Below are 18,123 nucleotides of genomic sequence, written 5' to 3'. Positions count from 1 at the left end.
AGACTGGGAGATCGTTTTGCTGAACACCTACGCACTGTCCGCCAGAGAAAGCAGGATCTCCCAGTGGCCACACATTTTAATTCCACATCCCATTCCCATTCTGACATGTCTATCCACGGCCTCCTCTACTGTAAAGATGAAGCCACACTCAGGTTGGAGGAACAACACCTTATATTCCGTCTGGGTAGCCTCCAACCTGATGGCATGAACATCGACTTCTCTAACTTCCGCTAATGCCCCACCTCCCCCTCGTACCCCATCCGTTATTTATTTTTATACACACATTCTTTCTCTCGCTCTCCTTTCTCCCTCTGTCCCTCTGACTATACCCCTTGCCCATCCTCTAGGTTCCTCCCCCACTTTGTCTTTCTCCCTGGACCTCCTGTTCCATGATCCTCTCATATCCCCTTTGCCAATCACCTGTCCAGCTCTTGGCGCCATCCCTCCCCCTCCTGTCTTCTCCTATCATTTTGGATCTCCCCCTCCCACTTTCAAATCTCTTACTAACTCTTCCTTCAGTTAGTCCTGACAAAGGGTCTCGGCCTGAAATGTCGACTGTACCTCTTCCTAGAGATGCTGCCTGACCTGCTGCATTCACCAGCAAGTTTGATGTGTGTTGCTTGAATTTCCAGCATCTGCAGAATTCCTGTTGTTAGCAAGAAATGTTGCCCAGGAGCGTCATTCCACAACCCCCATTCAAACAACGCATTTGCAAAATAAGGACCAATGTGAACACATTGGAAGCAAGCAGCCTCACTTATAGCACACGCAAGATTTAAGATTTACATTCTATGAATGTAGTCCAATAGATTGGAAAGAAATCATTCTCAACTTTATATCAAGCTCAGCAAAAAGATATAATAGTTACTTTTACAAATTTATTTATTCAGGTACAGCGCCCCTTCCACCCCTTTGAGCCACACCGGCCAGCAACCCCCAATTTAACCCTAGCCTAATCACAGGACAATTTACAAGGACCAATTAACCTACCAAGCAGTACGTCTTTGGAATGTGGGAGGAAACAAGAGCACCCAGAGGAAACCCACGCTTTCAAGGGGAGAACGTACAAACTCTTTACATTCAGCAGCAGGAAATGAACCCGGGTCGATGGCACTGTAAAGCGTTGTGCTAACCATTACACTATCATGCCTCCCTATCATTCAACAATATGTCGCTGGAGGAATTGAATACAAAAGTAGAAAAGTTATGTTTCATTTAGTGGGAGATTAGTGAACAACATCTGGACTACTATATTCAATATCATTCTCCCTACCTAGAGGAGGATGAAAATGTGTGTTATTTGCGCGGAGTTTGCAAACCTTGAGCAACACACAGAAAGTCAGCTGGTCAGGCAGCATCTATGGATAGGAATAAACACTCGATGTTTCAGGCTGAGACCCTTCAACAGGACTGGAAATGAATGGGGAAGATGCCAGAATGAAAACGTGGAGGGGAGGGGAAGGAGTACAAGCTGGAAAGTGATAGGTGACACCAGGTGAGGGGGAAGGTGGATGGGTAGAAGAAGGGAGAACAAAGTAAGAAGCTAAGAGGTGATTGGCAGAAGGGGGAAAGAGCTGAAGAAGTAATCTGATAGGAGAGGACAGTGGACAATTGGAGGAGGAGGGGCACCAGAGGGAGGTGATGGGCAGTGAGGAGAAGAGGTGGTCAGAGGGGAATGAAAACTAGAGCAGGAGGGGATGGGAAAGAAGTTACTAGAAGTTAGAGGAATCGATGTTCATATCATCACATTGGAGACTACCCAGATGGACTATGAGTTGGTGCTCCTCCAATCTGAGTTTGGCCTCATTGTAGAAGTAGAGGAGGCCATGGACTGATGCATTGGAATGGGATGTTTGGGTATCTCCCTCGCCCACAGTCACGTTAATTTCTTCCTGCATCCTATGGATGTGCAGGTTTGGAGATTAATTAACTGCGGTAAATTGGCACTGGTGTGTGGGTGAGAGGTAGGATTGTAGCTGGGAATGACGGGAAAATAGGAAAATCAGTGGGAAAATGACAATGTACTGTGGCATAGACACAAATAGGGCAAAATTGTCTTTTGCTTTGTCATAAGGAAACATGTAAAAATGGAAGTTCCTGAGGGTTCTTGATATAGCAGATGTGAAATGGAAGGTTTTGCTTGTGTGAAAATGTATAGTACCGTGAAACAATCTTAGGCACCCTACCTATATATTTGTGCCCAAGACTGTTGCACAGTACTGTAGTAATTTTATGTATTGCACTGTACTGTTGCTGCAAAACAAATTCATGACATATGTGAGTGATGATAAACCTGATTCTGATATGAGTCTCTATTGTGAACTGAGAGTGTGAAGGGGGCAGGGAGAGAGGAATCATGGTTGGGAAAAGAGGAAGGGAGAGGGGAGGGAGAGGGAAGCACCAGAGAGACATTCTGTAATGATCAATAAACCAATTGTTTGGAATCAAGTGACCTTGCCTGGTGTCTCAGGGCTGAGTGTGTCTGTCTGCACCCGCTCAACCCTCCCATCCCTGGCACTCCTTCTCTGCCACCTGTCCCACAACCCTCCAGCGGCACTCCACCCTCACCATTCCCAACATCTTTTGCTCCTGCCAGATTTACAAATTCTCCACGTTGGCAAATGCAGTACTGTGCAAAAAATCTTAGACACCCTAGCTATATATTTGTGCCTAAGACTTTTGCACAGTACTGTAGGAGGTAATGAGTTAATGATTAAGTAAAAAGCTCATCAATTTAAGGTGGAAATTAATTAAACTAAAATTCTCCTGGAGGGTCGGAGCTCTGTTCCTCAAAGGGTGGTGACAGCAGAGTCTTTGAAAAACTTTAAATCAGACATTACTTGACAGACTAGAGGGTGAAAGGTGACTGGGGACCAATGGGCTGAGTGGCCTTCTCCTGTTCCTAATTCATGTTTGTTGAAGATCCTTTGCCCTCTGTGAAACAAGTACTTGATGTACTTCCCACAACTACAACTCAGAGATTGATTTCATTAGTGGACCAGTATCTGATGAAGCCAGTCACTATATAAATGCAGATTGTTGTGCATTTGTAATCTGAGCTGTAAAGAATTAGATATCTTGGAAAAGAAGTCAAATTGTCCTGAGTCTTGTGAAAAGAATGAAGGTTCAAGGGACTGTTTCTATTGACAGATAACCCAGCATGGATAAATTCTTTGATCACAACTTACAACTGTCTCATTACAACTGATTCTACAACCTACAATTGACTCACTACAACTGACTGAACAACCTAAAATTCACTCACTACAACTGACTGAACAACCTACAATTAACTCACAACAACTGATTCTACAACCTACAACTGACTCACGACAACTGATTCTACAACCTGTAACTGTCTCACTACAACTGATTCTACAACCTATAACTGTCTCACTACAACGTACAACTGATTCTACAACCTACAGACTCACTTTCAAGGACACTTTTACAACTCATGTTCTCAGTCATTTTTACACTTCCGCAGTTTGTGTCCTTTCGCTCTTTGGTTGTTTGTCAATCTTTGTTTATCTATGGCAACACACACAAAATGCTGGAGGAACTCAGCAGGCCAGTCAGCATCTACGGAGAAAGAGTAAACAGTCAACGTTTAAGGCCGAGTCCCTTCATCAGGACTTCTTGTGTTTATGCTTTTTTTTTGAAGGTCCTATTGTATTTTTTTTCTGTATATGCCTGCTAAAAATAAATCTCAAAGTAGTATATGGTAACTTTGAATGTCGAGCAGTTGGAGTTGTAATTCACATCTTCGCCCTCACCATGCTGATGGTCAGGGATTTCACACCCCTGAAGTCCACCAGCTGCCCTCTTGTGATTTGCATTCACACAGTTCTCACTGATCTACTAAGTTCCCATGCATGACTGCAAAATACGCTATAACATCTAACCTACTGTCTACCGACAATCAGTCACTGGCTATTGGTATTCATCCAGACTCTGCATATAATCACCGTCAACTCAGAATCAGAATCATGAAATTTGTTACTCTGTGGCAGCCGTATAAAAATATACTATAAATTCCAAATATAAATTATAGTGCAAAGAAAGGAATACTGATAAACAATAATAAAGGAATAACATTCATGGATTGTTCAGAAATTTGCTGGCGGACCAAAACGTTGCATGTAGATCCTCAGGATCTTGTACATCCTCCCCAGTGAGAAGATGGTATGTCTCGGATGATGAGGGTCCTTAATGATGGATGCCACCTTCCTGACTGCCTCTTCAAGATGCCCTTGATGGAGGGGAGGATTGTGCTCATGATGAAGCTGACTGGGTCTGTTGCAGCCTCTTGCAATCCTGTGCACTGCAAGCTGCATTCCAGGTGATAACGTAACCAGTCAGAATCTATATACATTTACAATCTATGTAAATTTCGATTAGATTATGAGGACACTCAGTCCTCATTTACTGTCATTTAGAAATGCATGCATTAAAAAAAATGATACAACGTTCCTCCAGAATGATTATCACAAGAAAAACACAGGACAAACCAAGACTAAAGCTGACAAAACCACATAATTATAACATATAGTTACAACAGTGCAAAGCAATACCATAATTTGATAAAGAGCAGACCATGGGCACGGTAAAAAGAAGTCTCAAAGTCCCGATAAAGTCATCATCTCACACAGGCAGCAGAAGGGAGGAACTCTCCCTGCCATGAACCTCCAAGCGCCGCCAACTTACCGACGCAGCACCTTTGGAAGCACCCAACCGCAGCGGACTCTGTCCGAAAACTTCCAGCCTCCGACCAGCCCCTCCGACACAGCCTCTCCGAGCACCATCCTCTGCCAAGCTCTACGACCCCATCCCGGCCACCGAGCAACAAGCAAAGCCGAGGACTCGGGGCCTTCTCCCCCGGAGATTCTGAACCACACAGTAGCAGCAGCAGTGAAGCAGGCATTTCAGAAGTTTCACCAGATGTTCCTCCGTGATCTCACGTCCGTCTCCATCAAATCAGGATTGTGCACGGCACCCTACTTGACAAATAACAGACATCACCACCAGAGTGGCCGCTGCGAGCTGCGTCGCGCCACCATCTTCTCCTCCTGTCGACTTACATACCAAATCTCCACAAACTGGAGACTTCTGGTTTTCTGGTGTGACTTCTTCATGATTATATCACATGATTGCTTCGTGCTTGGGGCCAGGTTAGATCCTCTGGGAATTTGACACCCAGGAACCTGAAGCTGCTGATCTTTTCCAGCATTGACCTCCCCATGAGGACTGGTACATGTTCTCCCGACTTCCCCTTCCTGAAGCTTACAATCATTACTTGGTCTTGCTGACGTTCAGTGCAAGGTTGTTGCTGCGACACCACTCAACCAGCTGATCGATCGCACTTCTGTAAGCCTCCTTGTTGCCATCTGAGATTGTAACAACAGTGGAGCCATCAGCAAATTTATAGATGGCATTTGAGCTGTGCTTGGATACACAGTCATGAGTGTAGAGAGAGTTGAGCACTGGGCTAAGCACATCCTAGAATTGTGCCTGTGTTGATTGTCAGCAAGGAGAGTATGTTATTACTGATCTGCACTGACTAGGGTCTCCTGATGAGGGAGTTGAGGATTCAGTGGCAGAAGGTGGTACAGAGGTCCAGGTTTTGAAGCTTAGTTATTAGTACTGAGGGAATGATGGCATTGAACACTGATGTGCTATTGATAAAGAGTAGCCTGATATACATCTTGAAGAAGTCTAGGTGCTTCAAAGCAGAGAGCTGAGCCAGTGAGACAATGTCCACTTTAGAGCAGTTGTTTCAGATTCTCCACACTTCCAGCACAGACGTTTACCGTTACCATTTCAGAGTACATCTTTCAAGTAAAAGTCTCTGCAACGATCTCCAGTTGAGAAAAGGTAGCAGCTGAAAGTTAATCATCAATTTACCTAATATGTAACAATTGGAATTGGAATTGATTTATTATTGTCACATGCTGAGGTACGATGAAAAGCTCATCTTGCTTACTGTTCACACAGATCAATTCATTACCCAGTGCATGAAATAGTACAAGGTGCATCAATAAGCGCAGGCCATTATCTAAATGGAGAGAAGGTTTAAACATCAGAGGTACAGAAGGACTTGGGAGTCCTCGTGCAAGACTCCCAGAAGGTTAATTTAGAGTAGAGAAGGCAAATGAAATGTTGGTATTCATTTCAAGGGGAATAGAATATGAAAGCAAGGAGATAATGCTGAGCCTTTATAAGGCACCAGTCAGGCCATACTTGGAGTATTATCAACAGTTTTGAGCCCCATATCTCAGAAAGGATGTATTGTCATTGGAGAGAGTCCAGAGGAGGCTCACAGGATGATTCTGGGAATGAAGGGGTTAACATATGAGATGTGTTTGGCAGCTTTGGGCCTGTACTCTCTGGAATTCAGAAGAATGTAGGGGGATCTCATTGAAACCTATCGAATGTTGAAAGAACTAGATAGTGGAGATGAGGAGAGGATGTTTCCTATGGTGGGGGTATCCAGAACTAGAGGGCACAGCCTCAGAATTGAGGAGTGATCTTTTAGAACAAAGGTAAGGAGGAATATTTTTTTAGCCAGAGACTAGTGAATCTGTGGAATGCTCTGTCACAGATATGGCGAGAAGGCAGGTGTGTGGGATTGAGTGGGATCCGGGATCAGCCATGATGGAATGGCATGGAAGACTCGATGGGCCAAATGGCCTAATTATATTCCTATGTCTTATGGTCTTAATAACAGAATACAGAATAAAGTGTAACAGCTACAGAGAAAGTGCAGTGCAGGTAGACAATAAGGTGCAAGATCGTAGTGAGGTAGTCTGTGAGCTTAGGAATCCATCAAATCATACTCGGAAACCATTCAGTGGTTTTAAAACAGGGACAGAAACTAGTGGTATGTCCTTTCAAGCTTTTGGATTGGCACGGACTAGAAGGGCCGAGATGGCCTGTTTCTGTGCTGTAATGGTTATATGGTTATATGCTTGAGGAGGAGAGAGAATGTCTGGTGTGGGTAGCGTCTCAGATTACTCCTAAGGCAGCAAGAAATGTAGACAGGATCCATGAAGAGGCTGGTTTCTGTGATGTGCATACCTCTGTTCACAACTCTCTGCAGTTTCTTGTGGTCACGGGCACAGCAGCTGCCATGCCAAGCCATTATGCAAAGAGATATGATGCTTTCTATAAACACAAGAGATTTTTTCAGATGCAGCAAATCCAAAGCAACACACCCAAAATACTGGAGGAACTCAGCAGGTCAGGCGCCATCTTTGAAAATGAAGAAACAGTCTACGTTTCAGGCCAAGACCCTTTCTCATGACTGAAAAAGGAGGAGGAAGATGCCAGAATTAAAAGGTGGGGGTGGGGGGAGGGGAAAGAAGACAAGCTAGAGGGTAATAGGTGAAGACAGGTTGGTGGGAGAAGGGGGATAAGGAAAGAGGCTGTGAAGTGATGGGTGGAAAAAGCAAAGGGCTAGTGAATACAATAGAAAAAGGGAATGGACCATGGGAGGAAGGGAAGAAAGAGGGGAACCAGGGGGAGGTGATAGGCAGGTGAGGAGAAGTAGTAAGAGGCCAGAGTGGGGAATAGAAGAGGGGGATGAAAAAAATTGTAGACAGCAGCACATGAAACCTCCCATTCCTGAAGACAATGACCAGCTCTTTTGTTTTGCTTATCTTGGGGGAAAGATTGTTGTCATGACGCCAAGCTCTCTATTTCTTTCTGGTACTCTGACTAGTGAGATATAGCCCACCACAGTGGTATCACCTGCAATGGAGTTGGAGCAGAGTGCCCAGGGAGTAGAGTAAGGGGCTGAAGACACAACCTAGTGTTAAGAAATGGTGGAGGTGTTACTGCCTATCCTTATAGATTGTGGTCTGTTGGTCAAGAAGTCAAGAGTCTTGTTGCAGAGGGAGGTGTTGCTTCCAGGTCTTGGAGTTTAGTGATGGGTATTCTTGGAATTATAGTATTGAAGGTGATGGTGGTATAGTCGACAAACAATAGTCTAACATACCACTTTATTAGGTACATCTGCTTGTTAGAGCTCATTAATGCAAATATGTATTGAATCAGCCAATCATGTGGCAGCAACTCAATGCATAAAAGCATGCAGATATGGTTAAGAGTTTCAGTTGTTATTCAGGCCAAACATCAGAACGGGGAAGAAATGTGATTTAAGTGGCATTGACTGTGGAATGATTGTTGGTGCCAGAAGGGGAGGTTGGAGTATCTCAAAAACTGCTGATCTCCTGGGATTTCCTTGCACAACAGAGTTTACAGAGAATGGTTTGAGAAACTAAAAAAAACATCCAGCAAATGGCAGTGCAGTGGGCAATAGCACCTTGTTTTCCCAGAGGAGGATGGCCAGACTGTTCCAAGCTGAAACTGTCGATGGGAACGTGACTAACTCAAATAACCGCACGTTACAACAGTGGTGTGCAGAAGAGCAACTGTGAATTCACAACACTTCGAACTTTGAACAAATTGGCCACAGCAGGTACCATTCCTGTACCTAATGAAGTGGTCACTTACTATAGGTGTCTTTACTGTACAGTTGCTCCAGGGATAAGTGTGGGACTGGGAAGATGGCGTCCAATGTAGTCCTGCTTCATCAGTAGGTGAATTGCCGTGGGTTGAGGCTGTCTTAGAGGCTGGAGTTAATGGTGCAATGACCAACCTCTCGATGGTAGATGTCAGGGCCACTAGATGATAATCGTGAAGAGACAATACCTTGCTTTCCTTAGATACTGAGATAATAGTGGTCCTTTTGATGTAGGTAGGAACTCCAGATGGAATATGCCTCTACAGAGCAATATGCCTACAACAGCTGCTCTCTCACGTGTAAACACAAATCTCTCCAGTTAATTCAAACTCCAATGCAAGGAATTGTAGAAAAAGATCAAAATAACAATTTAATTTCAGAAAGAGTAACTCACGATCACCTGCCATAACTTAAATATATGGAACTGATTTGTTACAGTACAGCAATTGCAAAATAAACTAATAGCTTCCAGCAACAGAAAAAATGGACAGTGGTGGCTCTTTTCAAAAAAAAAAATCTCATTATTATTGAAGAGGAAAAGGAAAATTGCTTGAGATGGTCCACTTAAGTTCACTGTATTTTCTGGCAACAAAAAAAAATTAATGTTCAGAGTGCTTTGCCATTCTGACAAAAATCTGCTCAAATTGCTTACTCAAGGCACAATGCATAATATCAAAGAACTCCCGTGGACAACTAGCCAAATTCACTCACCTCATTTTCATGCCGTTTCCTTAGTGCCAGATAATTGCTCTTCAGGGCAATGTATTCATCTGCCAATTCCTGACGATTTTTCTCAAGCGCCTTCAGCTGATTCCTCGCCACCTCATAATCATTCACACATCTGTTTTTCTGCCCTTCCAGTTCCACTGTTCTGTGTTCAAGAATTAAAATCTGCGAAGTAGCAACATCACAATGATCGCCGTGAAATGCATCCTGCAAAAACATTGTTTCAGTGTCTTGTGAAAGTAGATGTAGCTATCCAGTGATGCTGGACTGCAATGTTTAACTCCTAGGGCTTCTCTCTTTGGAGTGAAGGAGGATGAGAGGTGATTTGATAGAGGTGTATTAGGTGATAAGAGGCATAGGCATATGGGACAGTCAGCGCCTACTTTGTCGCAATGGCTAATACAAGAGGGCATAATTTTCCGATGATTTGAGGAAAGTATAGGAACACATAAACAGGCCCATTGACCCATCTAGTCCATGCCGAAGGAGGGATGTCAGAGATCTTTTTTTTAAATACAGAGAGAGATAAATGCATGGAATGCATTTGATTGGGAGATCTGACAGATGTATACAAAATTATGCCAGGTATTTTCCACTGAGGTTGGGAGGGACTACAACTAGAATTCATGGGTTAAGGGTGAAAGGTGAAAAGTTTAAGGGGAATATGAGGGTCTTCACTCAGAGGGTCGTGACAATGTGCAACAAGCTTCCAGCGCATGTGGTGCGTGCAACGTTCATTTCAACATTTAAGAGAAGTTTGAGTAGGTACATGGATGGTAGGGTATAGCGGGCTATGGTCCTGGTGCAGGTCAATGGGAGTAGGCAGCTTAGATGGTTCAGCATGAACTAAATGAGCCAATGGGCCTGTTTCTGTGCTGTACTTTTCTATGGCTCTGTGACCCACTACTGCACTGCTAGGGGTGGTGGTAGATGCAGATACATTAGGGACATTTACGATACTCTGAGACACATGGATGAAAGTAAAATGCAGCTCTACATGGGAGGAAAGGGTCAGAATGATCTTGGTGAAGGCTAAAAAGTTGGCACAACATTGTATAGTGTTGTACTATTCCATGTTGAGCTATGATGTTGTGGCCATTACAGAGACTTGGATGGTGCAGGAGCAGGAATGGCTACCTCAAGTGCCAGGCTTTAGATGTTTCAGAAAGGACAGAGAGGGAGGCAAAAGAGGTGGAGGCGTGGCACTGTTGATCAGAGATAGTGTCACGGCTGCAGAAAAGGAGGAAGTCATGGAGGGGTTGTCTACAGAGTCTCTGTGGGTGGAAGTTAGGAATAGGAAGGAGTCAATAACTCCACTGGGTGTTTTTTTTATATATAGACCACCCAATAGTAACAGGGACATCGAGGAGCAGATAGGGAGACAGATTCTGGAAAGGTGTTATAATAACAGGGTTGTTGTGGTGGGAGATTTTAATTTCCCAAATATTGATTGGCATCTCCCTAGAGTGAGGGGTTTAGATGGGGTGGAGTTTGTTAGGTGTGTTCAGGAAGGTTTCTTAACACAATATGTAGATAAGCTTGCAAGAGGAGAGGCTGTACTTGATCTGGTTTTGGGAAATGAACCGGGTCAGGTGTCAGGTCTCTCAGCAGGAGAGAATTTTGGAAATAGTGAACACAATTCTATCTCCTTTACCATAGCATTGGAGAGGGATAGGAACAGACAAGTTAGAGAAACATTTAATTGGAGTAAGGGGAAATATGAGGCTATCAGGCAGGAACTTGGAAGCATATTTTGGAAACAGATGTTCTCAGGGAAACGTACAGAAGAAATGTGGCAAATATTCAGGGGATAGTTGTGTGGTGTTCTGCATAGGTATGTTCCAATGAGACAGGAAAAGGATGGTGGGGTACAGGAACCATGGTGTACAAAGGCTATTGTAAATTTAGTCAAGAAGAGCAGTTTAGGAAAGGTTCAAAAAAACTAGGTAATGATAAAGATCTAGAAGATTATAAGGCTAGCAGGAAGGAGTTTAAGATTGAAATTAGGAGAGCCAGAAGGGGCCATGAGAAGTCCTTGGTGGGCAGGATTAAGGAAATCCCCAAGGCATTTTACAAGTATGTGAAGAGCAAGAGGATAAGACATGAGAGAATAGGATCAATCAAGTGTGACAGTGGAAAAGTGTGTCTGGAACTGGAGGAGATAGCAGAGGTAATTAATGAATACTTTGCTTCAGTATTCACTACGGAAAAGGATGTTGGCAATTGTAGGGATGACTTACAGTGGACTGAAAAGCTTGAGCATGTAGATATTAAGGAAGAGGATGTGCTGGAACTTTTGGAAAGCATCAAGTTGGATAAGTCACCGGGACCGGACGGGATGTACCTCAGGCTACTGTGAGAAGCGAGGGAGGAGATTGCTGAGTCTCTGGCGATGATCTTTGCATCATCAATGAGGACAGGAGAGGTTCCGGAGGACTGGAGGGTTGTGAATGTTGTTCCCTTATTTAAGAAAGGGAGTAGAGATAGCCCAGGAAATTATAGACTAATGAGTCTTACTTCAGTGGTTGGTAAGTTGACAGAGCAGATACTGAGAGGCAGGTTTTATGAACATTTGTAGAGGCATAATATGATTAGAAATAGTCAGCATGGCATAGTCAAAGGCAGGTCGTGCCTTACGAGTCTGATTGAATTTTTTGAGGATGTGACTAAACACATTGGTGAGGGTAGAGCCGTAGATGTAGTGTATATGAATTTCAGCAAAGCATTTGATAAGGTACTCCATACAAGGCTTATTGAGAAAGTCAGGAGGCATGGGATCCGAGGGGACATTGCTTTGTGGATCCAGAACTGGCTTGCCCACAGAAGGCAAAGAGTGGTCGTAGACGGGTCATATTCTGCATGGAGGTCGGTGACCAGTGGTGTGCCTCAGGGCTCTGTTCTGGGACCCCCTACTCTTCGTGATTTTTATAAATGACATGGATGAGGAAGTGGAGAGATGGGTTAGTAAATTTGCTGATGACACAAAGGTTGGGGGTGTTGTGGATAGTGTGGAGGGCTGTCAGAGATTACAGCGGGACATTGATAGGATGCAAAACTGGGCTGAGAAGTGGCAGATGGAGTTCAACCCAGATAAGTGTGAGGTGGTTCATTTTGGTAGGTCAAATATGATGGCAGAATATAGCATTAATGATAAGACTCTTGGCGGTGTGGAGGATCAGAGGGATCTTGGGGTCCATGTCCATAAGACACTCAAAGCTGCTATGCAGGTTGACCCTGTGGTTAAGAAGGCACATGGTGCATTGGCCTTCATCAACCATGGGATTGAGTTTAAGAGCTGAGAGGTAATGTTGCAGCTATATAGAACCCTGGTCAGATGCCACTTGGAGTACTGTGCTCAATTCTGGTTGCCTCACTACAGGAAGGATGTGGAATCCATAGAAAGGGTGCAGAGGAGATTTACAAGGATGTTGCCTGGATTGGGGAGCATGCCTTATGAGAATAGGTTAAGTGAACTCGGCCTTTTCTCCTTGGAGTGACGGAGGATGAGAGGTGACCTGATAGAGGTGTACAAGATAATGAGAGGCATTGATCATGTGGATAGTCAGAGGCTTTTTCCCCAGAGTTGAAGTGGCTAGCACAAGAGGGCATAGTTTTAAGCTGCTTGGAAGTAGGTACAGAGGAGATGTCAGGGGGAAGTTTTTTACTCAGAGAGCGGTGAGTGCATGGAATGGGCTGCTGGTGGTGGTAGTGGAGGTGGATACGTTAGGGTCTTTTAAGAGACTCCTGGATTGGTACATGGAGCTTAGAAAAGTGGAGGGCTGTGGGTAAGCCTAGGTAGTTAGTTCTAAGGTAGGGACATGTTCAGCACTGCTTTGTGGGCCGAAGGGCCTGTGTTGTGCTGTATGTTTTCTATGTTCTATGTTCTAGGTAAAATTGACAGAAACAGCAAAGAATCATGAATATTGAACATTATAAGTTACATCAGTACACACAGGGTCAAATTCCTGTGATCTTTTAGGCTGGTTCAATAGTCAATTTGCCCGAAGCAATTAATCGCTGAGTACAAGCCAGTCCAATCTAATTACTGGCCAGTGCAAGCTTACTAACACACGAGAAATGAGAAAACCAGTGAAAAAAGAGAAATACAAATAAATAAATGTACTAAGTTTTGGGATGTTTATGAAAGATATGAAAAAAATCGTATCTTTTGTAACAATCCCCAAATATTTTCCACACAAAATTGCACATCAATTTTAAAACAGGACCATTTTCTGCTTCGGCAAAATTATATCAGAAAGTAAAGCACTTCTGAAGTGATACTTAAGATAACATCAATTAACCTTGATTTGTAACATATGCAAAAATATTCTCCAGAATAGTATAAAGAGCTTAAAGAGGTTGCATAATCACATAAATTTTCCAAATAAGAGCTGGCAGTGCCCACTTACTTATGAAACAACTAAATTTCACCCATGACGTGCCTTCTTCTCACTTCTACCACCAGAGAGGAGACACAGGAGCCTGAGGATGCACACTCAAAATTTTCAGACAGCTTCTTCCCCTTTGCCATCAGATTTATGTCCAAATAATGAACACTACCTCACTATTTTTTGCTCTTTTTGCACTACTTAATTATACATATGTGTGTATGCGCGTACACGTGCATAGATAGATATATTAATGTATTTCTTATTGTAATTTATAGTTCTTTTAAATATTGCACAAACACCAAATTTCATACCTACAGTATTGTGCAATGGTCTTTACACACACACACACACACACATTTGCAAAAGTTTGGGCACCCCTGGTCAAATTTTCTGTTACTGTGAATAGCTAAGCGAGTAAAAGATGACCTGATTTCCAAAAGGCATGAAGTTAAAGATGACATATTTCTTTAATATTTTAAGCAAGAAAACTTTTTTATTTCCATCTTTTACAGTTTCAAAATAACAAAAAAGGAAAAGGGCTGGAAGCAAAAGTTTGGGCTCCCTGCATGGTCAGTACTTAGTAACACCCCCTTTGGCAAGTATCACAGCTTGTAAACGCTTTTTGTAGCCAGCTAAGAGTCTTTCAATTCTTGTTTGGAGGATTTTCACCCATTCTTCCTTGCAAAAGGCTTCTAGTTCTGTGAAATCCTTGGGCCGTCTTGCATGCACTGCTCTTTTGAGGTCTATCCACAGATTTTCGATGATGTTTAGGTCGGGGGACTGTGAGGGCCATGGCAAAACCTTCAGCTTGCGCCTCTTGGGGTAGTCCATTGTGGATTTTGAGGTGTGTTTAGGATCATTATCCTGTTGCAGAAGCCATCCTCTTTTCATCTTCAGATTTTTTACAGACAGTGTGATGTTTGCTTCCAATTTGCTGGTATTTAATTGAATTCATTCTTCCCTCTACCAGTAAATGTTCCCCGTGCCACTGGCTGCAACACAAGGCCAAAGCATGATCGATCCACCCCTGTGCTTAACGGTTGGAGAGGGATTCTGTTTATGAAATTCTGCACCCTTTTTTCTCCAAACATACCTTTGCTCATTGTGGCCAGGAAGTTCTATACAAAAGGTTCAAAGGAACATCTAAACAAGCCTGATGCATTTTGGAAACAAGTCCTGTGGACTGATGAAGTTAAAATAGAACTTTTGGGCCGCAATTTGCCAAAGGGGGTGTTACTAAGTACTGCCGTGCAGGGTGCCCAAACTTTTGCTTTGGGCCCTTTTTCTTTTTTGTTATTTTGAAACTGTAAAAGATGGAAATAAAAAAGTTCTCTTGCTTAAAATATTAAAGAAATGTGTCATCTTTAACTTTATGCCTTTTGGAAATCAGTTCATCTTTTACTCACTTAGCTATTCACAGTAACAGAAATTTTGACCAGGGATGAGTGTGTGGGGGGGGGTGGGGGGTGGTGTGTGTGTGTGTGTGTGTGTGTGTGTGTGTGTGCGGGGGGTGTGGGGGGGGGTGTGTGTCTGTACATACATACACACACATATATATAGTCTAGTCCCTTTACACCCATGACCGTATTGCCACACACACAGCTCCAATTGCTGATTAAATTTGCAGATGATACGACTTTGATTGGCCTTATTTCTAGCAGTGACAAGACAGTCTGCAGAGGAGAGGCTAACACCCTGACACAATGGTGCCAGGATAACAACCTCTTCCCTCAATGTCCAAAACACAAAAGAGCTGATCGTGGATTACAGGAGGAGTGGAGACAGGCTCACCACCGATCAACATCAATGGGTCTGCAGTTGAGCGGGTGAGTAGATTCAAGTTCCTCAGTATACACATCACCGAAGATCTCAGCTGGACTGTACACACCGGCTGTGTGGCAACAAAAGCACAACAGTGTCTCTTCCACCTCAGGTGACTGAAGAAGCTCGGCATGAGCCTCCAAATCCTCAAGACCTTCTATAGGGGCACCATTGAGAGCATCCTGACTGGCTGCATCACCGCCTGGTAAGGGAACTGCACCATCATTGATCACTGGGCCCCGCAGAGAGTGGTATGGACAGCCCCGAGCATCTGTGAGCGTGAACTTCCCTCCATTGAGGACATTTACAGCAGCAGGTGCAGAAAGAGGGCCTGGAAGATCATCAGGGACACCAGTCACCCCACCGTAAACTGTTTCAGCTGCTTCCGTCTGGCAAACGGTACCACAGCATTAAAGCCAGGACCAACAGGCTATGGGACAGCTTCTTTCTACAAGCCATTAGACTTCTAAATTCACATGTCTGTACATTGCAATGGAATCATAACACAAAAAATTTTACTCCTTCACGTTGTGGGATGGATGTAAGATTTAAATAAATTAAACCAATTAAATTCAATTTTATATATAAAAGCTTGTCATGACGACGCCCAGATGACACCACCAGGAGTTAAGGACGCGCGCGCGCGCACACACACACATCTATATATACACACACACACACACACACACACAAAACATACATCTATATACACATACATCTATATACAAATACACACACAGACACAAAACATACATCTATATACACATACACATATAGATATATATATGCAAGACTCTCGCACAGTACTGTATTTGTCAACGTGGAGCCATGGAACAGAGAGTGACTTACTGAATCTGGTAAAAGCAAAGGATGCTATAATGGAAGGGGTGTGGGACAGGTGGCAGAGAAGGAGTGCCAAGGGGGTGAGGTGGGTACAGACACACCCAACCCAAGACACCAGGCAAGGTCATTTGACTCCAAACAATTGGTTTATTGATCGTTAAAGAATGTCTTTCTGGTGCTTCCTGCTCCCTCCCCTCTTTCCTTCCCCTTTTCCCACCCACGATTCCCTCTCCCTGCCCCCTTCCCACTCCTAGTCCACAATAGAGACCCATATCAGAATCAGGTTTATCATCACTCACATATGTCATGAAATCTGTTCTATTCTGTGGCAGCAGTACAGTGCAATACATAAAATTACTACAGCACTGTGCAAAAGTCTAAGGCACCCCAGCCTTTGCACAGTACGGTATTCCAGTAATATTGAACCTGATTCTGATTTGAATTCTGAAGTTTGAACCTGATAAAAAGGAAAGAAGACTCGTATTTATCTCACACCTCAGAATATCCCGAGGCACTTCACAGGAAATGAAAAACATTTGGTGGTCTAGGAAAATAGCGGACAATTTGCCAATCTTCCACCATCTGCAATATGACCGAGGGATGCAGGTTCCTTAACGGTGGCACCACTGGTCGACAGAATGTGAAGTCATTTGGCATGCTTTCTTTCATCAATCAGTACAAGGTTTGGGACATAATGTTCCAGATGCATTGACAAGGCCACATTAGGAAACAGCATTTAGTTCTGGTCGCCATGCAATAATATTAATATGGAAAAGGTGCAAAAATATTTACAGGAAAGTTACGAGGACTCAAGGGTTTTAGTTATAAGGAGAGGCTGCATAGGCTAGGACATTTTTCTCTGATGCAAAGGAGGCTGGGGGGGGTAATTTACAGAAAATTATAAAATCATGAGGGACATAGTTAAGGCAAATAGACACAGTTTTACCCTCAAAGTAGGGGACTTCAAAAGTAGATTTAAAACTAAGTTTAAAGTGAGACAGGAAAGCTTTCAAACAGACTAGGCAACTTTTTTCACAGCGTGTGATACCTACATAGTATGAGGCTGTAGTAGAGGCAGGTACAATTATGATATTTTAAAGACATTGGAATAGGAAAGATTCATATGATATGATTCTGTGATAACCACCAGATAATCTACAGTGACACAAGGTATTGGCAAGGTTTGAGCTGGAACTCTATGTCAATGATTTTTCTTGTCAATGGTCTTGATAGAGGGGTAATTTTTGAGATGGACACCAGAGATAATTTGCTGGACTTTTGCCCAACAGTACCATGAGCAGCTGACCTCCATCCGAGGAAACAGCATGGGCCTCAGCTCATCATCTCATCCAAAAAGCATTACCTCCAAGGTGAGATATTCCCTCACAATCTCAATGGAGTCTCACTTAGTTTTGGGGCTCAAGTCTCTGAAGATGGATTTCAACCCACAATCTGCACCTTCGACAAGATTGCTAACCACCAAATCAGAACTGACACCAAGATAGGTGTTACTTAACTGCAATTCAGGATGGCATCTAAAGAAAAAGATTCTGGAGACACAGCCTATTTTTGGATATTAAAAAACTATTTGAAACATTGCCCTTCACTCATATCCCTATTCACTTCACTTGAGTGTTGTTTTATACTTGCATTCCAATTTTCCACCAGTTACTCAGTTCAGTGTTTGCTCTGGGAGCAAAGTGACATTTCTCCCCTATTCCCAGATATTCTCTAGGTGACTGAATACAATTAATGTCCATAAATCAAATTACTTTGATGTATTATCTCTTTCAGTGACTATACACACACAGAGTCAAT

The 18,123-nt window shown here is 43.3% G+C and overlaps 1 protein-coding gene across 4 annotated transcripts in view; it reads right to left on the bottom strand.

Moving 5' to 3' along the window:
- Window positions 1-18,123, bottom strand: part of ccdc78 (coiled-coil domain containing 78) — a 99,748-nt gene that overhangs the window by 35,348 nt on the left and 46,277 nt on the right. For all 4 annotated transcript variants that reach the window (XM_072269555.1, XM_072269556.1, XM_072269558.1 and 1 more), the window contains one exon: window positions 9,236-9,415. In XM_072269555.1, the coding sequence (XP_072125656.1) occupies window positions 9,236-9,415 (180 nt within the window). The remainder of the gene's footprint in view (window positions 1-9,235; window positions 9,416-18,123) is intronic.

The sequence above is a fragment of the Mobula birostris genome, chromosome 9, assembly GCF_030028105.1.
Source record: "Mobula birostris isolate sMobBir1 chromosome 9, sMobBir1.hap1, whole genome shotgun sequence".
NCBI lineage: Eukaryota > Metazoa > Chordata > Chondrichthyes > Myliobatiformes > Myliobatidae > Mobula > Mobula birostris.
This window is presented reverse-complemented; position numbering and strand designations above follow the sequence as displayed.